This window comes from Rissa tridactyla, chromosome 2 (genome assembly GCF_028500815.1).
Source record: "Rissa tridactyla isolate bRisTri1 chromosome 2, bRisTri1.patW.cur.20221130, whole genome shotgun sequence".
Lineage (NCBI taxonomy): Eukaryota > Metazoa > Chordata > Aves > Charadriiformes > Laridae > Rissa > Rissa tridactyla.
This window is the reverse complement of record NC_071467.1, coordinates 118,089,215-118,109,111: the sequence shown is the minus strand read 5'-3', so window position 1 is coordinate 118,109,111 and position 19,897 is coordinate 118,089,215. Positions and strand designations below refer to the sequence as shown.

Below are 19,897 nucleotides of genomic sequence, written 5' to 3'. Positions count from 1 at the left end.
ACCCACATATTTCACCTGCCAACAAGTTCTAAAAAAGCAGTAGCATGCACGGTGTGTATTAAACCAGTCTTTATTTCTCTCGCAGTACAGCGGGACTGAAATTATGACCACTCCGTGGCAGTGCCGACCCACTCAGTAGCCTGGGCTGTGGGAGCTGCTGACCAGTCCTCGGTGGCAGGCTGGGCGCTCCAGTCCTCTGCAATTACAAAAACAACGTTTAACACACCCCAGCTCTTTCCACCCACTACAACACATACCCCCACTCCCCACAGGCACCCCCCAAACTGACCGGTGGGGAACTGCTGGATGGGCACAGACGGGACCTGCACTCCCTCAGACCAATCTGCAACCTCAGGCTGAGGAGGAGCAGTGAATTCAGGAGCTGGGGCCGTCCATTCTGTCTGGAACTCCTCCTTCGTAACTGCTTTCTCAGCAGCAGCCTGCTCCTCCTTTTCGATCTGCAACAGAAGAGAGGAGCTTAAGTCTCCCACCAGGAACACCTCACCACCCTCACACTATCACATACCAGACAATATGCACCAAGCAATAACAAGACTAACAAATCACCACCCTAACTGTGAAGTGCAATCATTATATTGGCAAAACCTGTCCTCAACAGCAGGCACACAGGACCACAGGGCAGGAGCACAAGGAGGACATCTCACACAGCCACACTTCCTTCCTGAGGTCTCCTACCTCCTCGGGATCCCTGTAGAAGTACAAGTCAGGCATGACTTCCCATGGGTGCTCACGGGAGATGGTGCCACGCATGCGCAGGACCTCCCGAGCCAGCATCCACCACATCAGACCCACTGAATGGGCTCCCTGGAACAGAAGAGAAAGTAAGACTTCCTGTAAAGCTAAACCTTTGAAAACACCTTTTTTCTTTAAAAGAGAAAAAGACTTATTTGCACTCAATCCAAGGTTCTTGCTTGGGCAAGGGAAAGGCATTACTTGATAATGCCCAGACTTATGTACTTGGACACAGGAAAGGGCAACTTTTAGAGTTCCCAGTGACATTTTCAGGTCTCTGCAGAAATGGCAGCACACTTTCATCACCAGCATCTGAATTTGCTGCATACAACATAGCCTGAAGCAATTATCCAGCTACGGAGTTTCATACTGCTCACGACCCCACACGAATCTTGTCCAAAAGACGGGGATTATGCTCATCACATATACTAAAAGAAACAGAAAACTTGACTAAATGAGCAAACCTTACACACATGCTCAAATTTGGCTGACATTAGTTTTGGTGAATGACAACATCTAGATAGAGATCAAAGATAGTTTCCCATCTCCCCAGACCTTACCTATCAGGTGGTTTCTCGCAAGGCAATGTTTCAGAGCAGTTTTTTCATCAGATAACTTTATCTTTCATTCATACTCATAAACTGTGGCAAGCTTGATTACCAAAATCCACTCATTGGGCCACAAAGACCCTCCTGGGGTCAGTGAAAAGTCCTGCCAGGTTACTATAGCACACATCCTACACTTGAGAGTTCCTTGGCCAGAAACCAGCCTCAGCTCCAAGTTCCAACTGTGTGCAGCTCATATCCTCCTCCCCACCCACCTGCTAGCTTGCAAGAGGCCTTGATTAGCCCTCACCCCAGAAGACACATGAGATACAAGCCAACCCTCCCCTGCAGAAAGCATCCATCTTGACACCTAGGGCATGCTTTGGAGGAAGCAGCTTTGAATGCTACAACAAAGCTGTTACCTTATTGTTGCAAGGAATAGCAATGTCCACATAGCGCAGCGGGGAGTCGGTGTTGCACAGAGCAATGGTGGGGATGTTGACATAAGATGCCTCTGTCAGTGGCTGATGATCAGCCCGGGGGTCCGTAACAACCAGGAGTCGTGGCTCACGGAAAGCTGCTTGGATCTGATTTGTGAAGGTACCAGGGGTGAAACGTCCAGCAATAGGAGTAGCCCCAGTAGCTGCAGCAAACTTCAGAACAGCACGCTGCAAAACGGACCACAGCAAAGGTGAAGCAGGAAAACTGCATTTCAACCCAGTCACCCAGGTATGCTGTCAGTGAACACCCAGGAAATTTAACTGAATTTACTTCAACTCCTGTGAAATCAGGGCTCACCAACAGCTCTGCATTCAGAAGGACACAAAATAAAAATGCTTTTAAAAATAGCTACACGGACACCAAGAGTTAAAAAGATATCCACCAGCAATGCAAGCAGTCAGGATACAGACCAAAAAAAAAAAACACCTTTTTTTCCTCTGAACTTAGTTGAAAGCTCTACAAGCTCTACTCCAAAGTCTCATAATGAGATCATGAAAGGGGGGATAAAACAAACAGCTTATGAAAAAAGCAAAGACAATTTTCTTCCATTATTTCTACATCCTTTCATTATCCAGTAGCATAACTTCAGGAACTACAGGAAAAGCTCAATCATAAATAAGCACAAACCGTAGCTGTATCCATTAAAATTGCATTTGGCAGTTCTTACTTGCAACAGCCTTCAACTTCTCAGGCATCAGCCCATTGGGCATGTGGCAGGGCCTACTATCAAACTCCGTTCATAGAGGGAGCCCCTCTCCTGGTGTTAGCGAAAACCCTGCCATCAGTTTGCTGTAGCACACTTCCGACACTTGAGAGCTCACTGGCCAGGAACTGACCTCAGCATCAAGCTTTAACAGTGTGCAGGTCAAGTCCAGAGGAACCCAAGCTTTTCCTCTGCAAATCCACCCCATGTCATACATAGTCTTCCTATATTTTGCAGCACCACCTGCATTACTTCAAAGAAACTAAGGTCAGAGATAAACTTCAGTGGCCAATTAGGTTTTATTTAAAGGTGGTGTTTGCCTTCTATGGCAGTTTTTTTGCTGAAAGTCTAGAGACAAAATTAACAATATACTAGTTACTATACCTTGCTTAATAACAGAGTAAATGATTTCTTTGAAAACTTTGGTATCAGGTGCTTATTGTCCCCAAAAAGCAGTGCCAATGACTCACAGAATTATTGGGAGGGGGGCCACTAGGGGACTCACCACTAATACGCCAGAAATCCAACAGGAAGTACCCAAAGGAGGATACGAAAGAAAAACAAGTTATCCAACCCACTGAAACTATGGAAATGGGGGGTGGGTTTCAACTGATCTCTTCTAAGCTGCAAGTGCAACACAAGAAACATGCTTCCAAAAAAGTGTTCCTACAGTCAAAATTTGTATTACTTCCTTTTATCATCAAGCTGCCACTGGCAGGCAATGACGCATGGCAAGAGAGTCCTCCCAAGACTGCAAGCCTCGTGATCAACAAACGTCCATACCTGTCCAGTATTTCTAGAAGAAATGACGCTCACATCAGCTGGGTTCTCAATGGCAACAATGGCACGGGCTGCCAGGAGGAGCTTTTCCCAGGTCCTCTTCAGATTGATGATGTAAATACCTATTGGTGACAAAAGGCTTTAGGGAAATCAGCAAATACAAGATCCTAAAACAGGATAGCACTCTTCTAATATTGAACTTGTCACATGGCTGTGGTTACTCCAAAATTCTAGTCAGTGGAAAGCTATTCCAAGGTAAGTCCTCCCATATGGTTTTAATGTAGCATACTTTCAGCACCTATCAACATGAACCACGGCCTGGTATAAGTTTTAGTCATAGAAAAGTTTTAGGTTGGAAGGGACTTTAAAGATAATCTAGTTCCAACCCCCCTGCCATGGGCAGGGACACCTCCCACTAGACCAGGCTGCTCAAAGCCCCATCCAGCCTCCAGGGATGGAGCACCCACAACTTCCCTGGGCAACCTGTTCCAGTCTGTATCTCACCACCCTGATAGTGAAAAATTTCTTCCCGAGATCTAATCTAAATCTACCCTCTTCTAGTTTGAAGCTGTTACCCCTAGTCCTATTACTACATGCCCTTGTAAAAAGTTCCGCCACAGCTTTCTTGTAGGCCCCCTTCAGGTACTGGAAGGCTGCTATAAGGTTTCCCTGGTGTCTTCTCTTCTCCAGGCTGAACAACCCCAACTCTCTCAGCCTGTCCTCATAGCACAGGTGTTCCAGCCCTCTGATCATCTTCAAGGCACTCCTCTGGACCTGCTCTAACAGGTCCACAGCGTTCTTGTGATGAGGGCTCCAGAGCTGCATGCAGTACTGCAGGTGGGGTCTCACGAGAGCAGAGGGGCAGAATCACCTCCCTTGACCTGCTGGCCACTCTTCTTTTGATGCAGCCCAGGACATGGCTGGCTGCCTGGGCTGCGAGCGCACACTGACGGATCACATTGAGCTTCTCTCATCTTTTAATAGGGTGCAGCTCAGATTGAGGAACAATGCAAACAAGCACCAGAAATCACTAGTGAGATATTAAAACAATTTTATTACTATAGTCAAGAACTATCAGGAGTGCCCATGTCCAGCTGTGATTGATTTACCAACTTCTAAAATCCGTACTTCATCCTACTTCTCCAAGTAACATGATTCAATCACTTAAGGCGTCTGCACCTTTCAGGCCATGGAGGAACTGCTAGGGAGCTCAAGCATTAGCACCTTCCTGCTTTCCGCAGCTGTTCCCGCAAAATCCCTGGTGCCCACCCAGGACTACCCATCCTACAGGTTTACCATCGCTTTTCCTTTTGTAAATATACTGTTCCATCTGGAAGTCAAGGTTGGTGCCTCCCAAATGGGTCCCGGCAGCGAGGAACTTGAGGACATCCTCCTCCTTCATCTGCAGGACATCGAGACCTCCGGACATTGTGGGGTTTCCCTTGGGAAGCGACGACAGGGAACCTGCGGGCACAAGCAGGCGGCTCAGCCGGGCGGGGATTCCGAGCTCCCTCCGCCACACGAGGGCCGCCAGGAGCCCCAGCCGCCATCTTGGCCGCGCCGGCCGCCCTCTTCCTCCCCCCCAACACCCGACAGGCCCTGGCCTTTCCCCGCGGCTCGGCTGGGTCCGGCACAGCGAAGGGGGGCGGAGGGGCGCGCAGAGACCCACAGGCCCCGCCGCCGCCGCCGCAGCCCCTGAACCCCTCCCCGTTCCCCGAGGCGGCGGCCCGGACTCACACTGACAACGCCGTGTGGAGGCCGGGGCGGAAAGGGAAGGGATTACCGCGTGACGTCTATATATAGCCTCGCCGGCCAATGGGGAGCGGCGGGAAGGGCGGGGCTAAGGGGGGCGGGGCCGGCGGTGAGCGCGCCAATTCTCCGTCCTGCGGCGGCGCCGGCGCCGTGATTGTCCCCTCGGGGGGGCGGGGCGTGTCTGATTTTTGTTAGTTTAGTTTAAAAAGCAGCGGAAAGTGGTCAGGTTTCATGTGTTCCGTCATCTTTCGCCTCCCTTCTGTCACGTCCGACACAGGCCTGGGAGCGGGGGTTGTTAAGAAAAAGGAAAGCAGTGATATTTGTCAGGGCCTTCTGCCAGTCGTAATTCGTGTCCGTGTCTTTCTCATAACAGTGCTCCTTTAGTTTTCTCTTGACTATTTTAACCCAATATAGCTATGGCAGCGTGGCTGGGCATGGAGCCTCCTGATAGCAACAGTTGCGCGCCGAGTTGCTCCAGAGGAGCTGTGCTGGGTTTGGCAGGTGTAGAGTTAATTTAGGTACCTAATTAGTAGGTAGTACGGGGCTGCGGTTTGGATTTGTGCTGGAAACAGTGTTGATAACACAGGGATGTTCTGGTTCTGGCTGAGCAGCACCTACGTAGAGTCAAGGCCTTCTCTGCTCCTCACACCACCCAGCCGGCGAGTAGGCTGGGGGTGCACAAGAAGCCGGGAGGGGACACAGCCAGGACAGCTGTCCCCAGCTGACCAGCGGGATGTGCCATGCCATGTGACGTCATGCTCAGCATATAAAGCTGGGGGAAGAAGAAAGAATAGGGGATGTACAGAATTATGGCGTTTTGCCTTCCCAAGTAACCGTTAAACGTGATGGAGCCCTGCATTCCTGGAGATGGCTGAACACCTGCCTGCCAATGGGAAGCTGTGAATTAATTCCTTGTTTTGCTTTGCTTGCGTGCATGGCTTTACTCATTAAACCATCTTTATCTCAACCAATGAGTTTTTCTCACTTTTACCCTTCCAATTCTCTGCCCCATCCCACCGGGGATGCAGCTGTGTGGTGCTTAGTTGTTGGCTGGGGTTAAACCACACCAAGGAGATTATTTAAGTAGCAGGTTACAACATCAGCTCACCGATGTGCTTCTTTTCCTGTCAAATGAGACCTTGATCTGCTTTGGTGAGCAGCGGTTTGTGCATTTACTGTCAGCCACTTTCCATCATTCCCGCGAAACTTCAACCTGCAAGTTGTCAGGAGCTGGCTCTCACACTGTTCTTGTCTTTTGTGTGCTTGTTAGATGATCTTAATTAGCAAGATTACCAGACCAGTTGTAGAATATTCTTCGGAGAGAACAATTCACACATTTGCCACGTGGTGGTGACAAAAGCAGGTTAAATGAAACTTAGTAAATGGGCTCTCAGCAAGAACATGAACTATTACAGAGGTACCTAACAGATGATGGACTTGTGTTGCACCTTGGTAAGCGTGCTTTGGTAAGATGACAGTGAGAGATGACCTTTTGTGGCCATGTACAACATGCATCTGCTAATGGGAGCAGGATGTGAATATTAGCTTGGAGGGGTGAGAAGAGCAGGGGTGGTGGTGTTACCATAGCGTGTGCAAGGGTTTTAGTCTGGAGAGGTCTCCTGCTTAATCAAAAAACAATGGTGTTAAAAGTGCATTTGAACATAACAAAGTTCAGTAATGAGTATTGCAGAAAATACAATGTTATCAAAGGAGTGCCGCTGGTAAGCATTCCAGACTCTTCTGGAATCTCTGATCATAGAATCATAGAATTGTTTAGGTTGGAAAAGACCTTGAAGATCATCAAGTCCAACCGTTAACCTAGCACCGCCAAGTCCACCACTAAACCGTGTCCGTAAGCACCACATCTTATTTCTTGTTGTTAGAGTTTCGGTCCTTTCTGGTAGACCATGAGCTGCACAGCCCACGAGGGGCTTGGAAGAGCCATGCTAAAGCTTGACAGTAAAGTATTCCTAATTATTTTCTTAAGCAACCTGCAAGTTTGTTTTATTTTTTAATTGTGTGCTGAGATAGTTTAAAATAAATCTCTGTCGCTAACGAACATGTCCCTCAGGTAGAAGTGTATCTGTCTTACTGTGTATTTTAGAACATGTCTCTCCTGCCACTGTTCACACTGAACTTGGTTACATCATTATATGAAGTGTAGCATCATTTTTTAAAAGTTGAGTCGGCTTCAAAATATTCCTTAACTGAGAGAAACTTCTTACACCTCAGACACCATATCTGATCACAAAGATATTGGAAACTGATATTAAGTGTAATGAGCTTGAATGTGAAGAATAGTGATGTTCCTACTTCTGTTGTGCAAACTACTGTCAGTCACCAACAGCGATCGGTGAAATCCTTGCAAGAGCCCCTGGAGAGATGCATCCTACAGTTGCGGGGAACAGCACACCCATGGAGATTGACCCACCTCCAGAGAAACTGCACAATACCAGCTTCTTTGTAAATACCATCTTGGCTTGCGTTTCAAATGTTTGTTGTTATTTCTTTCATGTTTTGGGGAAACATACTTCAGCAAATCTATTCCCTTCTTCTTTCTAGTTCTACAAAGTTAGAATTGCCCGATATCTGTCACAGAAGTTGTGGAGGTGTCATTTTAACTCTGGGGGTTTTTTTGGTCATTTTTACTGAAATTCCTTAATGCATTATGATAAAATCTCCCAAAGCATTCTATAGTGGTTAAATTGGAAATTAAGAAACAGTGAATGTAGTAAATACTCGATAGTAGTAGCTCAATACTTTGAAACCAGAAGCAATGCCAGAAGGGGTAAGCATATTCAAGAGCTCCACACTGGTTTTGCAAAAGTACACATATATATGCGTGTGTGTGTGTGAGATGAGGAATATCTTCTGCACAGCACTGGTGTCGGTGATCACGCATGTTGCGTAATACATTAAAAATAACAAAGCAAGCACAGCATTTGCCTGGGAAAAGGGAGATCTGTAGTTCAGTGTTTTATTACTCTTCCTTTTCTATCTTTCTCACCCTCCACCACCCAAGAGGGTTAGGGAGCCTGTCTGCTATCTCTTCTCACAGCTGGGGTGGAGGTGGTTCTCCAAGGCAGCAGGAGAGCTCTGGGGAACCCTGCGTTTAAGAAAAGGCACTATCACCAGCCTAATTCGGTATCAGGTACCTCCACAAGCAGCTGGGGTCCAGCTGGCACACAGCTGCACAGCAGGACTGCCTGGTAAGTCTGTTACACACAATTTGTCGTGAAAATTGCTCCATATAGGAATGCATCATCTAGGCAACATCTGAAAATAGAGGAGAGGTTTGGGATCTTCACATCTGGAAGATGTACATCTCACTATCAACAGTAGTGATGTTTTGCTTAGCGCAACCTGCCTCCCACTGAATCCCAGGAGCATGCTGTGACAGCAAGAGGAGATCTCAGCAACCCAGAGTCACCGTGTACTGCACCTCTCAGCAGAGAATGAAGTCCCAGGCACAATTTCGGGTCCCCTGCTGAGATCCGACTGCCTGAGTAGCAAGACCTGGTTGGCAGGAGATTAAAACCAGTCTCTCCCCAGAGTGCTCAAAACCCCACTGTCCTAAAGGCAGGTATTTCACAGCTGGTACAGAGATTCAATTTCCATCAGTCTTTACGCACAGCAGGCAGGCAGGCAGGGGAAGCTGTGAAAAAGGCAAGATTCTGAGGTTTTTTTCCATTTAAGTAAAGCTGATTTACGTTGTACGAGCACAGCCTGTGTATGTTACACCCCATAAAAGAGAGAATATGCATTGCCTTGTATGGACCCTGAACTCATCCAATAGTCCTGTTCTCTTGGGAAAATTCTTTTGCTTTCTTAAGCCCCTATCCATCCCATCCCTTGTGGGTTTGATTGCTTTATTTTAAGAAACACTGACAAGATGACATGCTTGATTTTGGCAGTTTTTAATAGAAACATATAATACACCTTCTCACATAAATATTTTATATAGACACATAAACACTCACAATGCTCAAACCTATGTGATGTTCCAAAGCTCCAGTTCTGTTTAAACAGTGCAAGGAAAAAAAAATAATAATCATCAGCACAGGAATAATGGAAACGAAAAGTTTCTGAAGCATAAATAATCAGACTATTTCTCTTGTGTCCTTACACTCCACTTAAATACTGACTGCCTCAATATGTTAACAGCTGTGTTCTTACACCAGGGTTGCAGGGGCAATGCACATTCACTAGTAGTGTACTGCCAGCCTCGGAGGTCATTCCAAAAGGAATCCGACTGCCATCCTGCCATATACAGAAGGGATCACACAACCTTCTCTGGAATGCCAGCTAAGATGGCTTTGTAAATTATTATCTAATAGGATTGTTAGTGTTGAATTGCTGGCATGATGCAGATAGGTGGTTAAGCACCTGCATCCAGATCTTTTGATTTACATTGCATTTAGGTTGTACAGTGACTGTTTGTCATTAATTAGAAACAGACAACCTCAAGGGCAATATATCAAAACTTCAAGTCCACACATTTGTTTTTCTTGACTTGCTACAGCCATCAAGAAGTAACTTCAGTAAACCACTTCAGAAACAGAATGTTTTTGAAGGGGGGAAAAGGGGGAAGGATGGTAATGATCAGAGTTGAGAAATAGTCTCGTGCCTACCTATGTGATACAGCTTTCAGAAGACACTGAAACAGAACTTCAGGCTTTCCCTTCCCCCATATAAGAGAGACCTGACACAAGAAATAAGAAAAACAAACTTGCACCGCAAAACTCACTCGCCCCAGCTCACATGTAGAGAAGTTTTTGGATTTGCAGCACCAAGGGTTGATGAAACAGTGCAGTTTAGATTCTCCATTTCTTAAACTCAAAGGTGCCCAGGAGAATTCACAAGTCTAAAGCACTGAAGCATGTAGTTTTTCACTCTACTGCAACAACAAAGAGCCTCCTTATTCTCCACAAAGTAAGGGGAATGGAAGAACTTTCCCAAAGGAAAAGCTAACACTGCTTTAGGCCTGAATCCAGGTTTTAAAAAAAAATAATAAATAAATTGTTAGACTTTAAAACACTGGCACACCAGAATAGATTCTCTAGTTCTTCCTTTGTTACTTGACCAGGCAGGAGCATAGGGCATAAAAGCAACTGAGGTGTTCCCGCATTTTAGGTTTCTGATGAGTATGTAACTTCATTCATCACCTGGCATTCTTTGCTCGCTTGCCTCATTTTTAAGAGCCTAGAGTTTCTGTCTGCACAAGTTGCACACTTCTTTGCCATTGCTAAATCAGGAACAAAAATATTCATAGAACACCTTGAAGGCAACATTATATATTGGCCCTTGACTGCCACAGCCGAGGATGAATAATAGATCCAACTCACCACATTACGAAAGCCCCAAATAAATTCAGCCTTCCAGTATAATAAGTTGGTTTGATCCCATGCATAGGGAAGTAAAAGACATATGAGGTAACTCTCATAATTGCCACCTTATTCCATCCAGTCAGCAATCCCAGACTTGGTTCTCCAGCTCCGTGTGCCAGCAGTGCTCAGGATAACAAACAGCAGGACGAGCAGTTACCACTGTTTCATGCACCCTCACGAGTTCACGTCACTAAGGGTAGAAGGGACAGCAAAAGAAAGGAACAATTCTTCACATTTGGGATTTGGCAAATGATGTGCCCACATGCCTGACAGTGAGAAGCAGCAGAGGGAATCTGACAGCTTGTCAGTCACAATGTGGAATGATTTGATGCAGTGCTCTATTATTAATATACACACATGGGCACACGGGACCCTCCACCACCATTCTTGGAGACTCCTGCACTGCCTAGCACCACTCTCCCCTCGCAGATGGGCTGAGGCTAAAAACATGCACACCTTCCAACTCTCCAGCCTGTCCCCTTACACTTTACTCAGACTTTACTTGCACGTCAGTCATCAAACCTTCTTGGAGTTGGAATCTGGTAAAGAATATCTTTTACAACCCACGTCCCCTCTACTCTTGTGCTCAGGATGTTGCCAGGGCAGGCAGTGATTGTGCAAATTACACTTTAAATTCTATGAACAACAGGTACATAGTACCGATTTTTCGTACAGCTACAGCGTCACGTCTTCATATTTAGAGTCATCTGCTCTGCTTCTAAAGTGAATTGTAATATCCCTAGATATTTAAGAAAATAAATGCCAAAGCTATGTTTTCTGCAAGGCACACTACAGAAGAGGATGCACACTTCTATGCCCAGCTTTGTGGCAACACCAATGGAGCTGCAAGAGTCCCAACCCAGCCAGCCAGCACAGAGGCACAAGTGAAGAGGGGAGCAGGCTGCACCCAAGTTTGGATGGCACACACTACGAAGCCTTTGTAACAAAGTAGGAATGAGGAAGAAGGCACAGTGGATGAAAAAAAGTATATTTATCTCTAAGACTAAACTCAGGAATACTGAAATATGGACTACCTGCTAAGAGAAAACGATCAGCTGGGAAACTGAAGGGTCTGTGTGGAGCCCAAAGAAAAAGTTCCCTACCAAACACTCACAGGTCTCAAACTTTGAAGAAAGTTTACAGAAAAGGGCAAACCCAAAGACACTCCACATGCAATCGGCAGCAGCTTTTAAGGGAAATCTGAAGTATCAGTACCTGTATCTGCTTCCATTACACATTTATGAGCTTTGGTGCTAAAACCTACATCTAAGGAGCAGCTCACACTGAGGGTGTTGATCCGGGATTAACAAATGAATAACAGGAAGCAAATAAGTTTCTAGTACAACTGGATAAAAAAAAAATACTGAGTGTTCCTGACACAGCCAGACCAGCAGGAAAAATGTTTTTCAGAGAACAAGTAGAACTTTGGTAGCAATCAACTCTAAAGTGCCTTATGCTTCTTAATTCCTGTGCAAACACTGCTGTAGAGGCAGAAGAACATTTCAAGAGTCTTAAGATGCTCAATTACATAATAACACATGACACAGCAAGGAGGTTCCAGTTAGCTTCTCTGCTATCACGCACAGTACAAAAGTGACAACAGAGACTGTGTTCCTAGCTTTCCTTTAGCACTTCATCTCTTCCACACGCTCCTGCAATATAAGCATTAAGAGACGCATCCAGCCTCCCACCATGGCCTGCAACGTTCCCCTGTGAGAACAAAGCATACGTAGAAGGAGGATCTACATCAGACAGTGGGTCATTGTGGCCTTATTGGCTAGATCAGCAAGGAACAGGCTGGCGGGTTCTGCAATCACTGTTTTCTCCTCAAACACTTTTGCTCAGCAATGTCTCATTGAGTAAAGGTGGTGAGCACGGAGCTATTTTTAAAAGGGGCTTTTCTCTCAGCGTAGTTACCAGGCTGTAGAAACCCTGCCATTTCCCATGGCAGTCTGCAGGTGCAGTCCTTCTGGAATGCATTGATCAAATGATGCAAAGATCGGATCCTTCTTTCCTCTATGTGCCAAAAGGTCTAATCCCCTGTCTCAGAAGGGCTTTCTTCCTCCCAGATGAGCAAGGCTTACTCCTCTGTGGAACTGGGAACTTCCTAGTGCCAATTGGTCTCAGCAAGCAAGAGAAGGAGTGAAGCTGGTTATTTCTTGTGCGAGTCAGTCAAGATTTCAAGCCCATTTTTTCCATCATCTGTTCATACACTGTCCATGCCATTGCTGCCATCAGAGTCCGCCTGAGGGCACGGGGCACACCACCTCGGAAAAAGCCGACCAACCCAAAGTCCTGCAAAAGGAGATAAATAAACAGCAATCCATCATAATCTGCCTGTAGTGTTTTAATTTCTCATCATTTATTACATGGAACAGCACAGGATATATTTCAGCTCAGATCCCAGACCAGTTTCTGAAAGACACAGGCTTACATAGCGTTTAATGTTTAGGAAGAACCCGTAGCACTGTGCAATTGTAGGGCTACCCAAGAAAGGAAGAGCAGTGAGTGGAGAAGGGGATGCCAGGATGGGGAAAGCCACACTCAAGCCCAACAAAGAGAAGGTGAGGGCGTAATGGTTTCGAGACATTTCAGGAAAATTACTTGTCCTTGGTTTAGAGTTTTGTATTTACAAAAGTCACTTAACTATTCTGTAAAAACTGAGATTTGTAAGTACTGAAGTAAAAAAACCATTCTGATATGAGACAAATGTACCATGCACGAAAAAAAATACATGCACAAATAAAGATTCCTGCTTAGGAACAGAGTTCAACATGGAAACAAAGACAAACGTGTCAAGATCTGCCCTTTTGAAGGCAGGAAGGGAAAGGTGAGCTTTGAGTACATCTCCGTCCCATTCCTGTGATATGGATCTGGGCATTTATTTCTCTTTTAGTGTCCAAAGGGCAAAGAATTGTTTTGTAGCTGGCTTCTAACTGAAACTGGCATTTCACGCTACATACTAAAAAACCCTTTGCCCCAGTGTGGTAATCATGGATGTGCCTACACTGATAAACCACAGGCAGCGGCAACTCTAAGTACAGCTCCTCCAAGTCTACATACTAAGCTAAGCTGAAACGAAGTTAAGATGAAATAAGCTAAGCACTTTCCATCACCACCAGTGTAAGAATCAATACATAACAGACAGAACTGAAGTGAAATCATTCACCAGGCTGAAACATAAGGCAGGCCTGTGTGGAGAGACACTTGCTGGAATATGCCACCTTTGTGCTCCAGTACTCTGAGCTTGCTCTCCAGTTCCCCACCATCTGTAATTTTGTGAAAACAGATGAGAACAGCAAGAACAACCGTGGAGCAAGTTCACTACCTTGCAATCCATTCAAGAAGAGCAAGAAACACATCAGAATAGTGACAACAGCCTCTCTAATTACAAGAAAAAGCAACAAATGGAGTTCAGCCTCTGACTGCTTTCAGACCATCAACCAGCGTACTTTCCAGTTATTACCGAACAAATCCACACATAAACCAGTGACAAGAGATTCAGCCTCAGTCTCCCACAGCATGACTCACCTCAGCTTCTAGAAATGCTGATTAGCCTGACTACAAAAGCACATCCAGTAGTCACATTTGTTCACCTCCTTTAAAAGGCAACAACTTTCTTATCATAGCTGTGCTTTGGGTGAGGAGACAGCAGAAGGGATTCACCTCACCTTGTAGATGAAGGCAATGGCCTGGCTTGTCCTGCGGTACTTTTGGGGGGACAGTTGCATGTGTGTTTTGATGACATCAGCAGGCTGTGTTGCCAGTGAGGCCAAGATTCCCGCAAAGATCCCACAGCCAAAATTCAGCAAGGGTATGAGCACTGGATCTAGCCGGTCTGCAACAGAGCAAAGGGAATGCACTCAGACACAAAACGGACCAGGAATATTCATGCTGCGTGACAAAGTGAAAAGCTACTGAATGATTAAATCAACATCGGGGTCTAAGTTAAAATCCACGCAGGGTAGGGAAATGTTTCAAGGGGAAAAGTGGCTACAAGTCAAAAGTTAGCACTATTAAGAAGCCTCACTGGCTGGGGAACCGAATTTGACAGAGACCAGAGATGTTAATATTGTGCAAGTGTTGCCCCAGCCACTTCTAACATTAGAGAAACCCCAGGTTAGTGGAAACTGATCAGCATACAAGACAACTAGCAACAGAAAGGACAGCTGAACATATGCTCTCTTTCAACTGTTCACTAACCCATCTTATGCATCAATCTTAATAAAGACAATCAATTTAGGGCCAATTTCCATTTCTGCTCTTACCTCAGCTGTCTGCAGCTCTCCACAGGACAATGTGAATGTCCCACCTAAAGCCCTACAAGAGACTAATTTAACTACTTGAGGTAGAGGACAATAAGCAGAGCGTGCAAGCAGTCAACTGCAGGGCAAAACGCAAGAAAAGAAACATGTCCCATTACAGCTTCCAATGTTCAGCCTTACCCTGAGGTGTGAAGTTTTTGGTCTGTGTGTAGAACATCAGGTAGATCCCAGAAAAGGGTGCATCCCTCAGCAGCGTTGCAGTGAGCCCACTGAACATGCCACGAGCCCCTTCCGTCTGATAGATATTCTTCAGAGCTCCATATACACTCCCATAGCCAAATCTTCCACTCTGTGAGGGTAGACAACTGTCAGTTACCCATGTACCCTACATACACCCCAAGGCCACCCTGTCCAAACAAGTTAGTATACGCTCCATGTGATGCCTGAGATGGAAGCACAGAGGACAGCCCAAAGCAAAAACTGGGTTCCACCTACCTCAGCCTTTAAAACAACCTTTCAAGAAAGTAAAATAAGAAAGACACATTGCATGCAACTGAAATTTAAAGATCTCAGGGTCAATTCTGTTTCATCTTACATTCCTTGCCTAAAAATTAGTGCATGGCTTTTCCTGCACAATGCGTGAACAAGGATGAAATCAGGACTACATCCCTGACTGTACTCAAGTGGCAGCAACCCTCTCCAGATGGAAGAATCTTTTCATCGTGAGGAAACGGTGCGACAACATTAACAAGGAACTAATTAGGTGGTAATACTCACCTCATATCGGGTCTTCACTACAGTCACTGGCAACATGCAAATCCCAGATACTGCACGTGCGGTGGCACCCAGAAAGACAGACTCCAAGGCTGTGGGTGAACGGTCCACTAAAAACTTTTGCTTCATCGTGTACAAAGTGCTGAAGTAAATCCCAACCCCAGGAATACATCTTGCAAAGGACTTCAGAAGGAACAGAAGCAGATGAAGAAAGAAAAAGCACACATAAGACAAAATGTATTACAGAACATTTCAGAGAACATTTAACTTGACAGGAAACTTTGAACCAAAACAAAAGAAAAAAAAAATAACTTTAGCGATATTTCCTCAGCTAACATGCTGAGGAAAGAAGACAAGGTAAAAATCATTTACAGCATTGAAAGCCAATTGATTCCAATTATGCCAGGATTTAATATATTTCTCAACTGCAGTTTTCTAGGAAAAAGATATTCCAAAAGAAAATGAGGTTGGTGCAGTTGCCACCCCACATTTGCAATGGTATTCAAGTGTTCAGCTGCTCAGGACTGCAAATCCACAGTGACTGCTATGACCTAATCAGTGGAATTCACAACATTAACTCCTTAAAATAGGATTTAACCATCTAAATCACATGGTATCATTAATAACTGTACAAGAGCTGGCTATTTAAATCCAGTCCACAGACAGTAATAAACAATAGGTTTATTTATGCATTTATATTTAGAAGGCAGGGTTAAAACAGCCACTTACCGGAGAGACACCCTTCCAGAGCCCCAGAAGACTCTCCGTACGAACAACCCTAAAGAGCAGTGTTACCATCCCAGCACGACCAGACCTGAAAGGAAGACAAGACCGGAATGGCAGAGATGACCTGCTTATGCTTTCTAGCAGACATACTCTACAGCCACCCCCTTCTACTTGTATCTCTGTGCATCACCCCAGCGCCTCAGAGGTTCTCCTTCTAGACCCAGCCTGCTTTCCTGAGTCACTCATTACAGGGCTTCACTATCACATTCTGCTTTCCCTCCACTTATAACACGTTAGAGGCCTCCAGGCCTCTCTCATTAGCGTCTTTAGTTGCTCACACCCTTTGTTAGCAGCAGTAGTCATAGCTGACTACACCAGACATATGGGAGCAGCAGCACACGTGGACAGGTTATGTGGCAACCACATATGATTTTTCAGGCAGAGGACACCCCGTGAAACTGCATGGTGGCCACTCCAGCAAACACCAGTCTCTCAGATGCATACAGACAAATGTTCCGGATACATGTTATTGAAGTAGTGTTTACAAAAGCAGCCATTTTCTCTCTTCTGGAGCAAAACAGAAGTCTTTCTCCATGCTATAAAAATAAACCTACTATTTCAGAAAGACTTTCAGCATCTGAATTACAACCCTGGAGTCTGAGTCCCATCCAGCAAATCAGGCAGAAGCCTATGGTGGAGCACCCTCACCTCCCCTCCCCCATGCATATACATCTCCACTCTCACCCATTCACAGCAGGCTGCAGAGTTTGCAGGCGGGTTTTCAGCAAGTCAAGGGGTTGGAAAAGGAGTGTGGAGCAAGTCCCACTGATGGAGCCACACACAAACGCCTTTAAAACTGGATGCATCTAGAAGAAGAAGAGAACTTTAAATTCCCATTTAATTAAGAATGGCACAAGAGGAAATATAGCAGGTGATATATCACTTGTTATAGGAAAGGATGACTAGCTAAGGACTGCTGCTCAGGGCTCAAGAAACTTTTTCAGACCTTCTTAGAGCCCAATCAAGTTTTATTTGTGGTTTTTGGTCCCTCTGTCTTTCCTGGGAGATTGTTCCAGAATCTTCTTGCAATTCAGTGGTTGAAGAGTTTTCTGAATGTCAAAGGTTGGACCAGATGATCCCTGAGGTCCCTTTTGACCTGGTATTCTATGAAACATATTAGCAGCCATTTGGTAACCATTTGCCACATTAAAGGAAACGGGTGCCCCCTTCCCACCAGCTACCTGTGCCTTAGGCCCAATCCCATCCACTTCTGCTCGGCACTGTGCCAGAAGTGCCTCCAATCCTTCTTTCCCGTTGCTCACCAAGGTCCCCAGCTGCCACGGGCACTAGGTCTCCCTTAAAACTGCTCACCACCCAAACTCAGCTCAAATGCACCCAAAGCACGGCACGGCCTGCTCAGCTAAGGTCTGGTTTTCCTATCCACACCAGCTGCCACCTCCCAGCACTTCTCAGATGATATGGCAGGAGGCGCAAGCCACACAGCAAGGTGGAGATTTTCTTATTAAAATACACAATGGTGTTTTGTTAATGAAGAACGAGTTTTTACCCCCGCTGGAGCAGAATCACATCAGAGAAGGCTTTCGCAGCACGGTGGTTTCTGGAGGGCCGCTCGAAAGCCGCTAATGTGCCTTTCGCGGTGAGCTGCGCATGGCTGCCTTCCACCGCCGACTTTCGGACCCCTCTAAAAACCCTTTATGACCCTTGGGCCGCGCTGCAGCGACCGCCCTCCCACCGCCCGGAGCAGCCCCGCAGTTCGCTGCCGCCTTTCGGGGCAGAGCCCGCGCCTCCCGCCCGTCCCTCAGGCTGCCCCCGGGGGCCGCCTCCCAAAAGCCGGGCGGCCGCGGGGGCACGACGGAGGAGGGGAAAGGGCGCAGCGAGCCCCCCCGCCGCCGCCTCCCAGCCGGGCGCTGCCGCCGGGCTCTCCTCAGCAGAGCGGGCGAGAAGGGCCCGGCCACAACGGCCGGTAACCGACGTCCCAACGGCGCGTCACTGTCGCTACCTCTGCCTCTCGCCCCGGCATCCCCGCGCCGCTCCGCAGCCAGTGAGCGCGGCGGGCGGCAGTGACGCAAGCAGCGCTCCCCCCCGCCGCTGGCCAATCCGAGCAGCCGATCCTGGGGCGGAGCCCGGGGGGGGTGGGAGCGCTGCCCTGCAGGCCGCATGCGCACTCCTACAGTCCGTTCCGCTCCCCAGACCCCCCCAGGCGGTCGTGGTTTGCGGCCTTGCACCGCCGCGCCCGGTCGGGCCCGTCCCGCCGCCTCGCCCCCCGGGATGGCATTTTTGTCACCTCTCTTGGCTGCTCCGCAACCAGCAGCCGAGTCCCAGTGGGCTCTGTCGGACGCGGGCAGCGGGGGACGGTTCATAACGGGTAGTTTTCATGTCTTCCTTCAGCGTCGTGCCCCCTCCCCCGCCCCCCAGCCATCTTCTTGTGGAGACTGAGGCCTTCAAAAACCTGAGCTTCTCCCTGACGCTTTCTTACCACCATTGTTTCCGCTTGGTTTTCCACATCCTGGGCCCGGAGCAGAGGAGGGCTGGGTTTCCAGAGCATGGAAGGAGTGAGGCGCCAAAATGAGGTGCTTATATTTTTAGACCCGCGTCAGCCCGCAGCTGCACGTCTTCTCTGCACCCGCAGGGCCAGCCATTTCTTATCAGCGAAGCAGGAGGAGGATAGGAGGAGCGCCCAGCGGCTTCCGCGAGCCGGTTTTCTGAGAATCTCGCTTGCCAGCTTGCCACGCACTGGCCGAGCAAAGGGTGGCATGTACAGAGGCATCGCGCTCCATCCAGTTGGGTTGTTCCTGTAAAGAAACTCCTGGGTGCAGCAATAGCCATGTGCACAAACAACTTTTGTTTGCTTGCTTTGCCCCTTAAGAAAGAGAGAATAAACTTCTGAGAAAATGTAACACAAGGGCTAGCAAAAGCTCTTCGTTAGGGACTCCCCTTTTGCGAGCTCCTCTCATTACGCAGTTCCCTCCCCCAGGGAGGGACTGTCATCTTACATTTCATTAACTTAATTCTGTCTGCTAACTCATGAAAAAGAGGATCAGCTCACCTCCATCCCTCCTGGTGCTTCTTCCCCTAGCTCACATCTTGCTCCACTGTGGACCTCCACAGGGGACAACCTGCCTCACCATGGCCTACACCGTGGGCTGCAGGAGAATCTCTGCTCCAGCGCCTGGAGCACCTCCTCCTCCTTCGCTGACCTTAGTGTCTGTAGGGCTGTTTCACCTATTCTCTCCCATCTCCCACAGCTGCTGTTGCACAGCAGTTTTTACCCTTTCTTAAATATGTTATCACAAAGATGCTACCGATGTACAAATGATGGGCTCAGATTTGGCTGGCAGTGGGTTAGTTTTGGAGACATGTGGAACTGACTTTGTCAGACAAGGGGACAGCTTCTGACATCTTCTCATACAAGCCAACCCTGCAACCTTCCCGCTACTAAAACCTTGCCACATAAACCCAATACATTCCATCCCTCACCTCTGTGAATCATGTTTAAGAATTATTAAAATACATACTCATCACACACTCCACAATGTTCACAAATCTTACTTAACATTGGCAAAAGAATCCCTACACCAAAATCAAAATATCATCTTAACACTGACAAAAGTGGACAATTTATACACATTCCATCCCTCATCCCTTCACCACAGTTACAGGATCAAAATAAGGACAGGGAGATCACTCAGC

The 19,897-nt window shown here is 47.0% G+C and overlaps 2 protein-coding genes and 2 non-coding genes across 6 annotated transcripts; all 4 read right to left on the bottom strand.

Annotated features, from left to right (window-relative positions):
• Window positions 1-56: 56 nt before the first annotated feature.
• On the bottom strand, window positions 57-5,063 carry RPSA (ribosomal protein SA). Its single transcript, XM_054192487.1, has 7 exons — window positions 5,020-5,063; window positions 4,579-4,746; window positions 3,286-3,404; window positions 1,721-1,966; window positions 697-825; window positions 290-458; window positions 57-196 (listed from the first exon to the last, which is right to left on the bottom strand). The coding sequence occupies exons 2-7, from the start codon at window positions 4,709-4,711 to the stop codon at window positions 102-104; spliced, it is 891 nt and encodes a 296-aa protein (XP_054048462.1). The 5' UTR covers window positions 4,712-4,746; window positions 5,020-5,063; the 3' UTR covers window positions 57-101.
• Window positions 1,393-1,551, bottom strand: LOC128906418 (small nucleolar RNA SNORA62/SNORA6 family). The gene has a single exon (XR_008465162.1). It is a non-coding gene; the product is annotated as a small nucleolar RNA SNORA62/SNORA6 family (small nucleolar RNA).
• Window positions 2,506-2,664, bottom strand: LOC128906434 (small nucleolar RNA SNORA62/SNORA6 family). Its single transcript, XR_008465178.1, has one exon. It is a non-coding gene; the product is annotated as a small nucleolar RNA SNORA62/SNORA6 family (small nucleolar RNA).
• A 3,872-nt stretch (window positions 5,064-8,935) lies between the features above and the next one.
• SLC25A38 (solute carrier family 25 member 38) lies at window positions 8,936-18,867 on the bottom strand. Of its 3 annotated transcripts, none has more exons than XM_054192081.1 (7): window positions 18,684-18,867; window positions 16,931-17,052; window positions 16,190-16,274; window positions 15,464-15,643; window positions 14,867-15,035; window positions 14,093-14,259; window positions 8,936-12,716 (listed from the first exon to the last, which is right to left on the bottom strand). In XM_054192081.1, the coding sequence occupies exons 1-7, from the start codon at window positions 18,750-18,752 to the stop codon at window positions 12,594-12,596; spliced, it is 915 nt and encodes a 304-aa protein (XP_054048056.1). In that variant the 5' UTR covers window positions 18,753-18,867; the 3' UTR covers window positions 8,936-12,593. The 3 variants fall into 3 exon arrangements, with proteins under 3 accessions (XP_054048056.1, XP_054048057.1, XP_054048058.1); XM_054192082.1 differs by lacking the exon at window positions 18,684-18,867 and adding an exon at window positions 18,207-18,292; XM_054192083.1 differs by lacking the exon at window positions 18,684-18,867 and adding an exon at window positions 17,754-18,186.
• Window positions 18,868-19,897: the final 1,030 nt, after the last annotated feature.